Source organism: Aedes aegypti, chromosome 2 (assembly GCF_002204515.2).
Source record: "Aedes aegypti strain LVP_AGWG chromosome 2, AaegL5.0 Primary Assembly, whole genome shotgun sequence".
Classification (NCBI taxonomy): domain Eukaryota; kingdom Metazoa; phylum Arthropoda; class Insecta; order Diptera; family Culicidae; genus Aedes; species Aedes aegypti.
In genome coordinates this window covers 45,196,071-45,213,733 of record NC_035108.1, presented here as the reverse complement: position 1 = coordinate 45,213,733, position 17,663 = coordinate 45,196,071, and the positions used below count along the sequence as shown (strand labels likewise).

General features: G+C 37.4%; 1 protein-coding gene across 10 annotated transcripts in view; it reads right to left on the bottom strand.

The window, feature by feature from the left end:
- Positions 1–15: 15 nt before the first annotated feature.
- The window catches only part of LOC5571867 (E3 ubiquitin-protein ligase MARCH6), a 36,160-nt gene continuing 18,512 nt past the window's right edge, over positions 16–17,663 (bottom strand). For 9 of the 10 annotated variants that reach the window (XM_021840711.1, XM_021840706.1, XM_021840708.1 and 6 more), the window contains 4 exons: positions 3,520–4,389; positions 3,270–3,464; positions 1,718–3,120; positions 16–687 (listed from right to left, as the gene is read on the bottom strand). In XM_021840711.1, coding sequence (XP_021696403.1) covers positions 1,813–3,120; positions 3,270–3,464; positions 3,520–4,389 — 2,373 coding nt within the window. In that variant the 3' untranslated portion in view covers positions 16–687; positions 1,718–1,812. The remainder of the gene's footprint in view (positions 688–1,717; positions 3,121–3,269; positions 3,465–3,519; positions 4,390–17,663) is intronic. The other variant, XM_021840704.1, reaches the window with a different exon arrangement.

Sequence of the window (17,663 nt, the reverse complement as noted above, 5' to 3'; positions counted from 1 at the left end):
AACCGACAGCCCACGCCATTTTACTCATTTACTTGCATTTATCAGTTCTTCATCAGTTTTCATTTACCTAATGCGATGAAATTCAATGTTCATTAAGGGGGTAAAATGATCGATTCTGTAACGGTTTCTTCTCAAACTTCTTGCCTCGATCGTGTGCGATTTGACCCTGAAATGTGGGTGCTTCTTTGGAGGCAGGCGTTCAACCGATTGGAACAACAATTTTGATAAAGTTCATGCTTGGAGGGTGTGTACAATTTGCCTATTAACGCTACCGATTCTATAGAAGTTCCTGTTGTTTGTCCCCTTTCTTCATAGGTGTAGGTATTAGTGTGTGTTCTGCAGTATTATAAATACTCATACTCGCTTAAACTTAGTGCTAACATTCCTTCCGCTGCATGATTCACTTCATTGGATCATATATTAAATTAATGATTAAACTCACTATTTATGACTACTATAACAACAGTATCTTTAGTTTCTGTTTCATTTTTTTGTGAATTTTTGATTTCTATCTTTTTGCTCCTTCAATTTAGTTCCTGCTATGATACATAATTCCCAAATATAATATTAAAAAAAAATACAACAAAAAAGAACCTATACTTGATGTGTTTGTGTGGATGCGTGTACACCTTCACGTTTTCGTCCAACTGCGTTTTTCTGAGACGTACTAAAGTAAAATTGCAATATCTGTTGAAGAGAAGAATAATATTCTGTGTTGCCTTATCCAAACGTTGATAGAAAATGATGAACATATGACGAATGATGAAGAATATGATGGCTCACTACTGTAATGTCATAAATTCGAAACATGGAGAAGATTGCTCAACAATTACGAATGATGCTGGTAAGATTTGAATTTACTTCCATTACTTGTAAATTCAAAACTTACCACCATCATTCGTAATTGTCTTTATTGATGGAAAGCGCACCCAAAAATCTTGATCATGCGAAAATATCTTCTGCAATACTACCGAGGACTTTTCCGGCATCTCTTAAGAAATTCCTTTTGATATTCACCATCAATTCCTTCAAAAAAATCGTCCAGAAATGGCACTATCTTTACAATTTTGTCAGTGTTTTGTTGGGAATTTCTACAGGGATTACTATAGGATATGTTTTGAAAATACTTCCCGGATTTTTTCAGGAATTTCTGAATAATATTTATGGCAATTCCTTCGAGACATGTGTCGAAAAACTATTGGAGAACGTCCCTGGGCAAATCCTTGAAAAATGTTTGTAGGACATCTACCTCTGGAGTAATTTCTGAATGTATCCTTCAACAAATTCCCGGAAGTCAATTTTAGAGGAAATTCTAAGAAATCAGTGCTTTTTCATTTTTTTTCCTATTATATACTATACACTAATAGTTTATGATTTAGTTACAAACACAGTAGTTTTGTTTAATCCGTGCAAAATAATGATGGAAATGTCTCAAATGACCTTCAGACAAATCCCACGGAACATCCGTATAAATCCGAAACCAATCATCAAACGTCGACGTTGTGTCAAAATTTTATTACAATCGACTGATAATTATGGATATTAGAGTTGTAAAAATAGGTCAGGGGCGCAAAGGTTAACAAAAAAAACTAATCTGATTTGAAAGAATTATTTTAGAAGCAACTTAAGATCTCATGAATCTTCGACAAATGTATCCTTGAAATACAACTGAACAATAAATAATGAGAACGATCCACAACATTCATGAACCACTTACCTTCATAATCTACAAATCCACGCTTTACTCGTTTCGAACAGCTTACGGACGATTTCGGAGAGTCCCATAATGGTTGGTTGATTGTTGTTTCGATTCTACTGAACCGCCTGAGCTGCGGCCACGGCAGCTGCTCCCGGATCTGGTCTGTCCCGTACATCGCCTTCATCTGGTTGATCATTTTGCGCGGGTTGCTGTTGTCCCTGCTGCAGTTGCTGCTGTGTAGCTTGCTGGGCCCGCGCTGCTTGTTGCTGGGCTATGGCCGCCGCTGCTTGCTGTGCCGCCTTCTTCCGCTGGTGGTCATAGTTTACCAACCGTTGTCCGACCAAGTACTTGTCATTCTTGATTGCTACGTACAGTTTCTTGAACTGGCGTATTTGAAGGATCACGATCGCGACGATGCACGCTATTAGTAGGAAAAATGGATAAATCTGCCGGGCGATCAGTATCCGTGTCACTTGGTTGGTGAAGAATATCGGCATTATCGAATGGGCGATCACGTAGGGAACGGCTAGGGCTAGACCGAAGCACGTAATGACAGGCGCTCCAAGCTCCCGTATGATGAATCGTAGATTCATATCTCGGAGACCGTCTCGATAGGCTTGCTCGATTGCACGTTTCAGTGCCCAATCCGGTCCCATCAATGTGAGAGCGCAGGCAATTTTGGTGTACAGAACCCCGAGAGCCCAATCTTGCCACAGAAATAGCACTGGCGTTTGTACAATCGGAACACGTAACGGAACGACTACGACTAGCTCCAGCAGCAATCCGAACATCAGTGGAATCACACCGAGCATAAGTACGAAAATGATGGCTGCCAGAGCGTAAGAGGTTCCCACGGAAATCCAGTGTTTAACGCGCTCCATCACGACAGCTCGTCCTTGTGGGAACAGATTCACTGCCACAGCAATACCTCGAGAAAAGATCCAACAGAGGTAGGTTCCCATTGCGGCCGTGTAGAGTTCGTGCGGCCTTGGGGGAGTTTCTGTACCGGTGGCAACCGCATTAGGCGGAGGAGTTATTTGCGATCCCATTGACCACAGAGCCATTCCGTGACGACCGATCCACACCGGAACCGTCAGGGTCGTTAGCGAACCAATCACTAAACTGATACACATCAACACGAGCAGTCCCACCAAGCGCACGGCGAAGAACGGTGGTCGATCGTAAGGCTGGAATCCAACGGGTACATCCCGCTGCATGATGGCCTGATGGGCAGCGGCAAGCCCAGCTCCCAGATCCGGCTGTTGACGGGGCGGGACTTCATCGTCGTTCGGTCGCGGTTCCGTTCCGAGGAGGTAACTTTTGATGCCCAGAATGCGAGCCACCACGTTGCACCAGATGCGCACCAGACCCTTCAGCCAGATACGCGTATGCGATTGCTCAAAGAACCCGGGTAGAATGATCTGCGGATTATGGAAAAGAATGGTAAAATTTTATAGCATTCTCAAGAAAAACGTTCCCTAGAATTTCACTCTCCAGAATAGTCGAATGGAGCCGAAACCGTAAATTACACCATATAGCTTTCTGGGGAATGGTATTACTGATTACCAACCTGTAACAACAGCAGCTGTAAACTTAGTTCGTTAACTTCGGAATCACCGGACAGCGTATAGGGTAGGAACGTTGGCCATCCGGATTTAAGAATTTGTATCGGAGCCCACAGCATTAGGAGAACGGCCGAACCGAAGATGATCGCTGAGGCGATAAGACGACGGGCGTGGCGCAAAATCGACAAGTGGATCATTTCCTGAAATTAGAACATTACTAAGTAAATCCTCAATGACCCTCTATAACAACCTTACCTGAATGGGGCTAAAGTCCGGATCGTTCAGATTACGCAGGAACCAGAGCACTCCAGGCCGCAGCACCTCCCTTAGTAACACGATGAACGAAGCAAAGTAATATACGTAAACCATTCCGAACATCCAGTGGATGAAGAGCGATGTCCCCGGGGCTGCCTTGAAACTCGCCTTACGATCCTTCAGCGTGGCATCGAACATCGGCAGGGAGCAAATGTCTAACCACCATCCGCACACCAGAGGAAGCACTCCGATTTCCACCACCGATAGGAGCGACACCTTTACCACAATATAGCACATGCCCAGAATACGCCGCTGACGGCGCCACCTCAGAAACCGGGCGATGGCATGCAACTTGATCAGGGTAATCCCAATCACGCAATAGCCCAGTAGCGTCGTCAGTAGCCCGTGAAAGTGTAGCAACGGTTTTCCAGGCGTGATAATCCCCAGGAAGGAAATCAGAAAGTTTCCAATCGAGTACGGACAGAAGGCGAAGATGAAGATGAACAAGGTATTGAGCGAAACAACCCAAAAGACGTGCTCCAGGAATACCATCGATCCATCCAGGCCGAGTAGTCGCTCCCAGGTCAGTTCTTCGGCAGCGCGTTCCCATTCCATCGGATTCCAGTTGGCTTCATCGGCGGCACCTTCGGCCGGTTCGTTGACCGCTTCCGGTTCGGCTTCGGCGTCGAGGGGGGCAACCGGAGGTGGCGGTTCAGCCGGATCGATCGGGACATGGTCAGGGGCTGGCGCTTCCGGTAGCTGCCGGGGTGCTGCTGGGGCCGGTGCTGCACCTGGTGCAGCCGCTGCTGGGACTCGGGCACCGAGAAGGGGTACTACGGGCGGTGCAACCGGAGGTTCTTGAGGGCGATCCTAAAAAAAAGAGAAATTATTGGAATTAACATTGAAAATGGTTTATCTTGTTTTCAATTAAACTAAAAAAATGCCAATACCAAGGAGACGCAAATAAATCTGTAAATTTATATATTCAACTACAGCTGCTATAAAGTTTGAAGCATTGCCTAGTAGCAGGTTCTTCATCGCAGCGTACTCTACGGTTTCAAAACTATTTAAACTTAGCGTCAGAGATTCTAAGCAATTTCTTTAAGTTTTGTCTTTGTCTAGGGATTCCACAAATAATTGTTCAATATAATCATTCATGAACACCTAGATAGATTTCTTTAAAGAGTTCTTCAAAGAATTTTGAGTAATTTATTCTAACATTAATTGAAATATTTGTTCATGATTTTCTCAAAAAATTCCACTACACAGAAAGCTTGATCCAATTCTTAGCACATTTGATTCACTTCGGCAGAGGGGTTTTCGAAAGCAACAAAGATCATATTTAGCCGCAATATGCTTCGAATCAAAGTCGAGTAGTGTGGGGTCTTTCGATTCCATTGCATGCGCCTGTGAAGTGAGCAACAGAATCAAGACCAATCGTGTTTGATCCGCGTGGTACGAGTGCGAAAAAGATTCGCGTTTCTTAGTTAGTCGGTATCAATTGGTAAGCTCGTTTCATGCTTTTATATCAAATACCGGACGTGAACATGTTTTTTTAACAAACTATGAATGGTTCGTCACTGTTAGTGTCGGCATAAACTCTTATTCAGAAATTATTTATATTTTACAGATTGTTTTCTTTTATGATTAATGTCTTTGTAATTAAAAAAAAACTTTGAATGGTTCGCCACAGTAAGTGTCGCTATAAGAGTGTTTTGTGATGGTCAACTAGACAGTCTAGATTTTTTTCTTTTTATGATGATGATATGATGATATGGTTCTACCATCTATTGTATCAAGGCATCTGCCTATAGCACTGGAATAATCTGAAAAGCGATTTGATCAAGATTGTACCGCAGACAGACGTTTAAGCAGGAACAAATTTATTCAAAATTCCTGTGTAAATTCTACCGTGGTGTCACCTAGGGAGCAAATTGCTGCAGTACAGTGACAGTTCGTAAAAGCACGTGTCTTCATCTTCTCGCTTACCACCCAGTCCACCACCCACTGAACAAAAATATCAAAACAATCACTTTAAAAATGATTCACACAATTGTGATATTTTCACGCCAATTTATTTTACATAAGTAACGATCATTCAAGGGTGTTATACTAGCATGAATCTGTGAGTAAATTAAATTCCAACTTGTGGTAAAAATTTCAATGGATTTAATGAACTTTTACATGAGAAATTAGATCTAAAAGGGAACATCATCCACCCAGCGTAAAAAAACGGTGCATCGTTTTTAGCGTTGAGTACGTCGACTGTGGGAGCGGTTGTGTGTCATGCTGTCAACGAAATGTGATCGGGGTGGTGGCGGGACGCATACGCCACTAACGCCATCTGTTAGCTTATTGCCACTTGGCGATTTGTGGCGGCCATGTTTTTACACAAGTGGCTGAGTCTAACTTGAACGTCTGTCTGCGATTGTACTTTTGTTTGTGAGCAGTCAGTCTTCTGTATGAAGGGCCAAAAATGGATGTGAAAGTTTTCACGAACAACTGTAAAATCAAGCCCTCGATTGACAGAATACTCCCAATAGATGGGGTCGAAGAGCCCGCCCTCAATCCACGAAATGTTAACAACAGGGAGGAGGCAGTCCCAGGCTCCCTGTCCAGATCGCTTCAATCGGGTGTCCTGTTGGTCCCTCCCGTACCCCGTTATTTATAGTAGTATGTTTATGTAATATACAATCGGTTACAATTCATCTTACCTTTATTTGTGTGTATTTAAGTACGATTTTTTAATCAGTATTCACCCTTTATTGTGTTCTTCAGTAGCTATTCATATTAATGTATCTCTATACATTTAATCCCTATTTGTCCTTTGTAGTTCATTGACGTGTTGCCGTGTTTATCAATTAATAGTATATGTTTGCGTAAAACCGACGTTATTTTGGCCGTATTATTATTGTTTTTTTTTAATCGTTTTACTTGTAAGTCATATTGCTTTTGTTTGTGGGTAACATTTATCTGACATTAACTAAGCTGAACATGACCCTCCATGGCTACATTGATTATGTTGAAATTTACCATTGCAATTACTGCTACTAATAAATTTGCTTTAATTAAGGTGGAGATGAATCGAAGCCAAACCTCAAATCCTCAATAGCACGGATCCGGTGATCCAAGCATCCGTTCAAGCTGAAAACCTAATCGATTGCTCACCAGCTGGTGGTAACCCATCGATCAAGCCTTCAGCTCAAACGGATGTCCGGCTCTCCAGATCCGTGCTCTCGAACATCTGAACCCTGGCCTCGATTCATCTTCACCTTAACCTAAACATTTTATTCGATTACGTGTCCCGTTACAGCTATTTATTGTTAAAGGTGGTACACAGGTCGTTAGTTTTAATCAGTACTATCGAATTGTATGTTTCTTTCCTACTTATTTTTACCTTTCAATTATCTATCTAATCTCATCACTAATTTCTTCATCTCTTCATTTTTCTCTTCCAATGCTTGTACTGTTTACTTCTACCTTCTTCTTCTGATGATTCGCCTTCTGAAATTTCACTGAAAGTTTCTTTATATATTTCTTCTGCTTTTTTCTTCAGTTTATCTCTATCTTCAGCCAATTGTTTCCATTCTTCTCTATCTACCTCGCTATATCTGTTCAGATCTTTTTCTAAGGAGTCTTTCCACGTGAAACTTGGTCTTCCTTCTTTTTTCTTTTTGAAGTTTAGTCTATATGCTAATCTGATGGGGTGATTTTTCTCTCTTCTAAGTATATGTCCGTAGTAACTAATTCTTCCTACTCTGACTCTTCTATTTATAGTTTTTCCATCTAACAGTTTCCGCGCATTAAATGACGGGGTTGGTGGTCTGATGGCTACCGCTTCTGCTTCATATGCAGAAGGTCATGGGTTCAATCCCAGGCCCGTCCCTTTCCTCGTACTTTGTAGTTGTATATCTCTCACTTGCTTCTATCTTCCATTCTAAATATATCACACTCAAACTATTCGTTCATAGCAAACGCTAGAACCAGAGACGGACAAGAAACCGTTTCCCTAACGCTTCCTACTTCCACGCGCACGCCTTTCTTACGTCTGATACATAGGCAGTCTGCTAACCACAAAAGCAAACCTCTCTGCCATGCCTTTCCCCCAATCCATACACTCCCGCATGAACTGGCGTAGATGCAGTGGAATATACGGTCTACGTGGGAGCCAGTTCAATGCATCATCAATTCCTCCCCCTTCCCCTCATTGGTCTGCATTCTGACGTGGCAGGTGCCATTGTTGCCTAAAAATAGAAGATCACCAGCACTTATACACTGAGGATGCCTGTTAGTCCCAAGCAGTCATTCGGTTGGTTCCTTGTGTAAGTGCAGCTGATCTGGCGATACTGGAGTAGCATCAATCAAGCTCAAGCTCAAGCTAACAGTTTCCGCGCATTAAATCTTATGTTTTGTGGTCTCCTACAATGATTATATATACTCCTAAGTATAAGTTTTTCATAGTTTGCCATTCCTATTCTGCTTTTTTTCGTCAACACCGCGACTTTTGTTCCATAAGTTATTGCAGGGGCTAAAACTGTTTTATAAATTAACTTCCCTAATTCCCATGAGGGTTTAAAACTCTTACAAAACTCTATAACTGATCTACCGTTAAGTCACCAGTCACCGTGCGGCCTCCATTCACCGTGCACATATACAAATTCCTGCAGAATATTCATACAATTTTCACATATTATTCTTTTGTTAGCAAAATAAGATAAAACTGATGAAACGAAGTAGTTCTTGTCACAAAGCATTTTGAAAAACCCAGGTTATGTAGTCAAAATCATGTGAATTCTTTTTGATAATGAAATTTTTCATCATTCTTAGTAGAAAAGCCAAAAATTCACATTTTTCATTTTAACGATTGTGGATGAAATTTTTCAAAATTTCAACAAGTTTTCATCGTGGATACTATTAGTAAGATGTATTTCATCGTATGAGCAATGAGATTTTATGCAAATTCGATTTTTTTTATTGTTTTTAAGTCGAAACCCAAATGCACGGTGAATGGATCCGTTTCAATATATGTGGTTCCTATTACCGTGCATTAGTGTAAAAGGCATGAAATCATTCAATAATATTAGCTTTATTGTTATATGGTCATTAAACTCCTTAATTTTTATTTTTTGAGTGAACATGGAATGGTTTAGACAATACAGTCAAACCTCTTATAACGATTTTAATGAAAAAATAATTATTTAACCAATTATTAAACTTTTTATGGTTTTTATTGTAAATGAAGATTTGAATACTCTTAAAAATGAGTGCGCACACTATTAACAACATAGTTGCTCCATCAACAACGCTTCTTCAAGATACAAAATTGAATCATGACGAAAACTATACGCACGGTGAATGGTGCACCAGTGTGCACGGTAAATGGTGACATAGAACGGAACAAGGCGACCTTAACATGACATTTTCAAACATGATTTTTGAGTAACTTTTTGTTATTCATCACTAGTTTTAGATTTTTCCCTGAATTATTATATAATTGCACGCTACGTAGTGGTATTCTAGAACGCTTCAAATTATTTGGAAAAGTTATATGATTTTTTGAAGTGCAAATTTTTCTTAAATGCACGGTGAATGGTAGCTTGACGGTACCTGTTCTGTATGCGTTTACGCATCTCTGCCTATTTGTTGCTTTTCGATCTAAAGTTGCCGTTAGACACACTCCTAAATATTTTATGCTATCACACACTTTATAAGGCCTACCATTTAACATAATTTCGTTAGGCATTTGTCCTTTGTAATTCGGAAACCTTAATAATAGTTGGCACTTGTCATAGTTTAATTCCAGTCCTACCTCTTCTAGCTGTTTCACTAATTCTTTAACTATTTTTTCCAATTGTTTCTTACTATCTGCAATAATTAGCAAGTCATCGGCAAAGGCTAAAAGCAAGGGTATTATGAGGCTATTCACATCCATCAATTTCAATTCTGGAATTTTTGAGGCTACTTTTCTTATAACATCCTGCATAATATAATTGAATAAAATTGGAGACAATGGATATCCTTGCTTTATGCCCTTGCCTTTTTTTATCTCCTCAGAAAATTGACCATTCCATAACACTCTTGTCATTTCGTCTTTCATACAAGCTATTACTCTATCTACTAACGTCGTTGGCACATTCAAACCTAGCAGTATATCTTTAATATTGTGTACCTTAATTGTGTCAAAAGCTTTTCTAATATCTAGTGCTAATATATATAAATCTTTTCCGGCATTCCAATTCTCCTCCATTACCCTTCTAGTTACAAATATGTGGTCATCTGTAGATCGATTGTTTGTGAATGCTGCTTGATATAAATCTGGTTGCCCTGCATATTTAGTTATTTGATTAGCTATCCACTTTGCATATACTTTATAAACTACGCTACATAAAGAGATTCTTCTAAAATGTTCTGCCTCTGTCGCATTTATTTTTTTTGGAATTGGTGTTTGAGTTGATTTTAACCAATCACTCGGATAAATGTTTTCTATGTATGACTTTTGTATAACTTTCACAAGGTAATCCTGGGTTTCCTTGTCTGCATTTTTAATATATTCCGTAAAAATAAGATCTGGCCCTGCTGCTTTTCCATTGCTTGAATTTCTGATAACATCCATAATTTCTTCGCATGATTTTTTTCTTTTCATATGAATAAAATATGGTAACCCATGCTTTTGTCCTGACAGCTGTAGCTATTTGTTCAACAAGCTTTGAAGCTTCATCACTTCAAGTGTCGACATGATTGTTTCCTACTTTTATATTGAAAAGCTTATTTATATCTCACGAATAACCGTATAATCGCTTATACGAATGGTATAATCGCTTATCAAAGTGAATCCTGTGACCCAACGATCCTCCCCATTAACAAACATCCCTCCCAGTAACCTTTGTGGAGTATCTTATGCACTGGGAAGTTGGCCAACAGTTTTTCAGGCCGAAATTTATGCAATTCTTGAATGCGCTGGCATTTGTCCTAAAAGGCGCTACAGGAATGCTAATATATGTATTTGTTTGGATAGCAAATCAGCCTTGAATGCTTTGAAGGTTGCCCTATCGTAAAAAGGTTAATCTATATTGGGTTCCTGGCCATTGCGGAATAGAAGGAAATGAAAAAGCTGATCAGTCTACCAGTGGGTGATACACATAAAAAAACATTGTTCTTCAGATCTGGAACAGATCGTTCGAACAAAGCACAAGGAGCGATCGCGTAGTTACGTTATATTTCGTAAATTGGCCACTAGCCTTAGAGCATTAAAAAGTCTATTACTCACACAGAGTTTCAATCATAATTTTGGAATTACACACATTGTTTATGTAAAAACACACCGCAGTAAATTAAAAAAAATAAAACGAAAGTCATGTGTCTCAACTTTTTTGGAGTTTTACAAAATAAATTGCGTTATTCTACGTGAATTGCAGAAGTGTAAACATAAAATCCCTAAAAGAGTGCATATTTCGCTATATTTAATATCAATTTTTAGTATTATAATGCGCCATTTAATACCGCCAATATGACAAATGCGAAAAACAGTTCAAACTACACTTTATTATCAATAATATCATTGAAGCGTGCGATACATACAATTGAGTGTTGTAATTATTATTTTCATAATTTAACAATTAATTAGACCTACGTTCTCGCTTAGTAAGAAATTTTTTAAGAGACAATCCAACATTCCATACAAGATTTTCAAGAATGATCAAGATCAAGGATACTTAAGAAGTAGTTTATTTGTGTGTTTTGCGAATTTTTGTTTTGCTGCATTTATTATTGATGAAATGTAGTTGTTTATGTTTGCTCTATTGACTGCAGTCAATAATTCAGATGCTTCACTTTGTCAGAAAAATAAATTAAAGCAAAAACAGCTGCTTTACCAAATGTTCGCAAATTTTACGCAAGGGCCCTCAAATTATACAGATTTTTAATACTCAATCAATTAAAAACTCATGCAATCTTGTGAAACCAGATCAAGTTTATGTAAATACGTCTTTTTTTTATAATACAGACTGCAGAATTGATTGTTTCTATCGAATTTCTATATAGTTTAAAGGAAATATCCAATTCTTTAATACAGTACACTTATGCGATTATTGATTCTACATGACCCACACATACAAATAGTGTACATAAAGCTTACAAAAATCATTGAAGATATTTAAGCAATAAAAACGTAGAACGTATGTCACAGTTAACATAACGGGACTATAGATTTATAGCATAGTCCAACCCTACGGATATCGGCTTCGAAGTGGACCATTCCGTAGTCTCGATATAATATGGCTCCATAAGGATGATAGATATCGATAGTCTAATGATGTTTTAGAACCAATAATTGAAAAATAAAATTTAAAAAATGGGTTCCGATTTTGGCACGGTTCCGTTTTCGGCAACTGAAAATTTCAATTTTGTTGCCAAAAACGGAATCCCACTGTATAATTAAATTATAAATGTTTGCATTTCATTCGAAAAAGTTCTAAATTAATCATGATTGTTACAAAATTTCGAATTTAAAGTTGTTCAAATTCCAGTTTACCTTTCGAATTTTTTTTTCTGGAATTAAATATTTTCCAATAGTTTTAAAAATTGTGCATGAAGTTTTTCACCATCATGAGTTTTTTGAAAATATGAAATTTAGTAACCTCTTTCCAGGAAAAAAGTGATTGAAAAGTAACCAAAAAACGAAACCTAACAGGAACCAGGACAAAATAATTTAATTAGACCAGACATTTCTCTGGAAATATTTTTAAAACTTTTTTAATAATTTTTTCGCGGCATTACGACGACATACCAGCACATCTGGTATATGCCATTAAAGGACAAACATTCATTGATGCATTACGACGACATTACGAGAGGGATGGAAGGCTGGTAGCAAAAAGTGGTACCGTAAAAAGTTATTTTAGTGACCACATTTGAGAAATAAGTGACTAAAAAGTGACTTTCAGTTCTCAAAAAAGTGACTAAAAAGTGACTTTCGGTTCTCGAAAAAGTAACTAGAAGTGATTTGACAATCAAACCGTAATCAGTTTTATTTCAATTCTAATATACTGTTTTTCGATCAATATCCAATATTATAGGGATTATTCAATATGATCTTCTGCAGGTAGTATGTCTAGTTGAGTACCATATTTGTAAAATTTTATTGTACCTCCAAAATTTCAAGATAGGGTGCAGAGCTACTTGGGCACTTTCATGATTCGTTTTGGCATGGGGGTTTATCTCAGCCGAATTGTCTGGAAATTTGCAATAAAAAGCGTTTTAGTACGACGCATATTGTGGCCAAATATGAGATCTGTAACTTTCAAAAACCTACTGTGAAAGTCTCTCTAATAAAGAAAATTCAAAAATTCAAAAACCTACTGCCGAAGTGAATCAAAATTGCCAATAATAGGATCCGGCTCTCTATTGCCTACAATTTTCTTAAGCAGAAAAGTTAACATTTATTAAATATTTTTCAATTTTTCAAAAATGTTGTGTCTTTTATATCACCAAAGTATTTTATTTTGTAAATTTGAATAATATTTGAAACATTTGTTTTTTTTTTTGTCATTTCACATTTACTTAGAGTTTGGATGGCTCTAACACTTCTACCTAATAAGGTCAATATTTTATGTAACTAGATCAAAATCACCGAAAATGTTATACTTGGACATTAATCAATATTTCAAATGAAAAATGATGATAGAAGATCTAACATGATTGAAATACTTCTTAAACCGCGTCCTTCAAACACCGCCAAAGGAAAAACAAATGGTTGATATAAGCCTGAGTGACATTGAAGTTTTCCATCAGTAAGTTTAATGGGAGGTACTTTTGGCCGAATGGGCATTTAGCATGAAGACGATAGGCTTAATAGGCTATTCTTTTGAGTTATGCTGTCAAAGTAGTTAATAGCACTAAGCTTCTAATTTTGCAATCAAAATTACTTGAACACTTTCATATTTCACTTGACATTGGGGATTATAGTTGGTCGAATATAACTCTGTGGGTTTCAAAAACCTCCTGCCGAAGTGAATCAAAAAAGCCATAAAGAAGATCTAACAACTAACCTATCTTTGAAAAAAGCATGCATGATTTCATGAATGATTCAATGAAAACGATAAATTCGCGGTAAATGAATCGTCGAAAAACACGAGGTCTTTTTAACGTCGTTTTTTGGAATAACGCGGATTTTTTACGCGGACGACCGACGTGAAAAAAAAACCTTAGGGTATCCGGCAATTTTTGAAGGTTTGACTTGCAAGTAAAGTCTGTCCTAAGAAGTATGATAAGTTTTTATTCTCAAATAGAACATTAAACAATTAAATACCTATACATATTATAGATTTTGTAATATTTTGAGTAGCTAATGTGCTTTATATCATGATAGTTTGGTTAATAAAACGAATTTCGAAGACAAAGAGAATAATTAGGATGCATATTCTCAAACGTAATGTTCGACAATGGAAGATACTGCCCATAAATGCATGTCAGTGCCATGTTTACTTGATTTCCTATTCACATGGGACAATTATGCGTTTATGGGCAGGATAAACATCTTATTGCAAAGTCTCAGACAATTCGACCGAGAAAACCCCCCCATGGCAAAGTGAATCATGAAAGTGCCCAAGTAGCTCTGAACCCTATTCAAAATAGGGAATACTAAACATTTGAACCATTAGTTTAATAACATTGAAGTTACACCATACTAATAATAGCTTAGATACTGTTACACATTATGTGGAACTCTATGAAAGATTAACCCCTTTTTTTCTATCTTTATTAACGAGATTTTTAGCCCTGGGCTAGTTCATCTCAGGACCATGAAATTTTTAGTGACTATCTCGGGGGTAGGATTCGATCCCAGGTCCTCGGCGTGAGAGAGATTAACCTTTTTTTCACATGAAAACCATGAACCAGTATTTTGATAATGACATGAAGTTGTTCTGACCTAATTTAAAACTTAGCCTTAATTAAAAAAGGCCGATTCATAATTTTCTCCAGAAAATTTAGCTCAAAATAGTTGAAAAAAGTGACTTTTTGACGAAAAAAGTGACTTTAGTTGAAATGGCTTCAAAAAAGAGACTTTAAAGTGACTGACCTCAAAAAAGTGACAGAGTCACTAAAAAGTGACTCGCTACCAGCCTTGAATGGATTGATATCTCCAAAAATTTTCCTAAGGAATTCCTCAAAAAAATTTTTTATAACAAAATAGAACCAAGATTTTCCCAAACATTATCACAAAAAAACCTCAAGGCTTTCATCAGAAATTCCTTCACATATTTTTCAGATTTTTGTTAAGGGTCCTCGAGGATTTTATCCAGTGATTTTCCAATCAGCTTTTCTGGAACATCCTCCAAGACTCCCGTTTAAAACATGTTGTTATATTCAACCAGAAACTTCTCCATTTCTCAGAACTTTCTTTTTTTTTTAGAATTTTTATAAGATTTTGACTACAAATTTCTCCGAGGATACCTTCAGGAATTACTCCAGAGATTGCTCCTAGGATTTCTTCGGAAATTCCTCTTATAATTCTAAGATATTTCTCAAGGAAGTTTTCAAAACTTTATTCTTAAGCATTCTTCCAGGAGTTTTCACCAAGGAAACTTGAATGTAATTTCCCAGAAAGCTGATAAATTGTTGAGAAAATTCGTGACGAATTCCTAAAGCAAATTTACGGATATCTTCTGTTACAGTTACTTATGTAATTTCTTAGGCCACCCTTTATCAAAGAGGATTTTCAGGAAGACTTACTCTTGAAAAACTTTTAGAAGATTTTCAAGATTCCAAGAATTTATAATCTCTGAAGAAACCACAAGGATATTTCCTGAGGCTGTTCTCGAGAAATACGAGAAGAAATTTTGCATCTCAGTTATCAGCAAGCAAGATACTATATTTGCAAGAGACTTTAGATACCGTAATCCGGGGTATCATTGATCAGCGGGGTAACATTGATCGGAATGACTCATCTCATCAAAGGTACGTATTATCATTTATTGATGAAACATTTCCAAATCATGAATGGTGCTTCTCTTTCTTATATTCATGAGCTAATGAAAGTTAATATTTTTGCGAAAATTGCGTTTACCTTATGCGTAACTTTGTCGACTTTTCGAAATAAGGATTTTAATTGTTAAGGATGACACTACCAAAGATTCATGTCTCACATAAGTTCTGCAAACGATATTAGCAAGGAAAATGTGGTTCCTACTAAAAATGACATCGCCGAAAACGATTCCGTTGTCAAATTTTTTATAAGTTTGCTCAATTAGGCAACATTACCGAATTACTGTTAAGAATGTAGAATTCCCTTAGGAAATTGCATACCTTTAGGCGTATTCCGTGATTCAAGGTGTTTTTAATTTTAAAATAACTCAAAAAGTAAATGACTTGTAAGCGATTGGCCTTCATATTTGGCTTCAAGGGCCATGATTTAAGTAAGTAACGACATTTTAAGTATTACCGAACGTTGCTTACATAGGTGATCAATGTTACCCCATATCAGCTAAATCAAAAAATCGCCTTAAACATTTTTTTTTAACATGCTTAAATCTTTCAATAAACAAAATACAGTATATAGTCTCGAGCTATGGGTGGCCGTACTTGTTTTGAAAATAAAAAAAATTGCAACATTTGCATTTTCAAACGAAATATTAAAGAAACATTCAAAAAAATGATCAATGTTACCCCGGATTACGGTACTAAAAAAAAAAAATAGAGACTTCAGACACCTTTAATCAAAAATAGAGACTTTTTAGAGACTTGAATAAAAATTGTATCTAAAAAGAAATCTGCTACCAGCCCTAGACCCATAACGCGGATAGATCACCTTTTCGTGGTGCGTTATGGGGTAAAGATCTATCACTGAACCCTGGTCCTGACTGCTTCAAACGAAGAGAACAGGATATTATAGTAATCAAAGGAACATTCTTTTGTCCTTGTTACATTTTTAAACCTTGTTGAAAGTGACAAGTCTCGGTTTTCCCGGTTGCCGAGAAGGATCTTGAGACAAGGAAAAAAATGAGTCGAATACAACAATTTGTTTTTTAATCTTTTATTTATTTAGTTCTCTAGTTTGAAGAAGTAAGGACTAGGATTCTGATGCATGGACAATATCGTTGCAATTTCTTGGCTTTATCAAGGGATCCGATTTTGACTGATAGAGGGGCGCGCCTGTGGAGAGTGTACCCACCACATTCTTCAAAGGGTATAAATAGCGGAACCTTCCAATTAGAATCTTTTCCTGCGATAAAGTTAGGAATTACAACTGTAAGAAAACCGAATACTTTATCACTTCACAATAGTGATAATGTAACACGACATGCACTAAACAAAGGACACGGGATATACTCAGTGGCGACTCGTAACCTCACTTTCTACCTGTTCTACGACTCTAAAAATGACTATTTCGGCAAATTTAGATTATAAATCAAAAAGTTTATTATTTAAATAGTCCTTTCTAACAAATCTATACTCATTGCATCTAAATTTGTTGCTGAAATTCAAGAATTTCTATTCGTGGAACAGGTAGATTTGAGGTTAGGGAATCGCCACTGGATATACTACAATAGATCGGTCGCAGTGGTTTATGTTCCGAACAGAAAAAGCCCTAGATATGTTAATCCTTTACCGAATTAATTTATATACATTAAAAACATCAATCATTTTTTGATAAGCTGATGAAATTTCATACTCGAATGGATCCTCACTGAACAGCTCATATAGTGTTTGGCGAGCGGCGCAGCCGAATTTTTTATCGAATGGAGATAGTTTTATGGCAATTAATGATAGCTCTGGGTTATAACGCAAAAATCCTTTGTCGTGAACATATTCTATCACTGCCTCAAAATAATTTCCCTGATTGTGATCGAAATTCCCTGAGAATTCTAAGCTTTTTCCAGGTTAAATAAAATTCCCTGATAATTCTAGGTTTTCCAGGTAGTAGACACCCTGCATGACAGTGGCGCACGATCCGCTCAACTCGGATAAGATTCAGCGATTTGTTAGCATAGCATGTACACAGGTAGCAATGCATGGGTCAAATTTTCTCCTATGCGTTGCTGACACTATAGACGAATAGGAAGCGTTATCGAATGCACCCTCAATGTCAAAAAATGCCACGCTGTAGCCTATTTCCCCTAACAATTAAAGCGTAGAGTTGTCTAGCC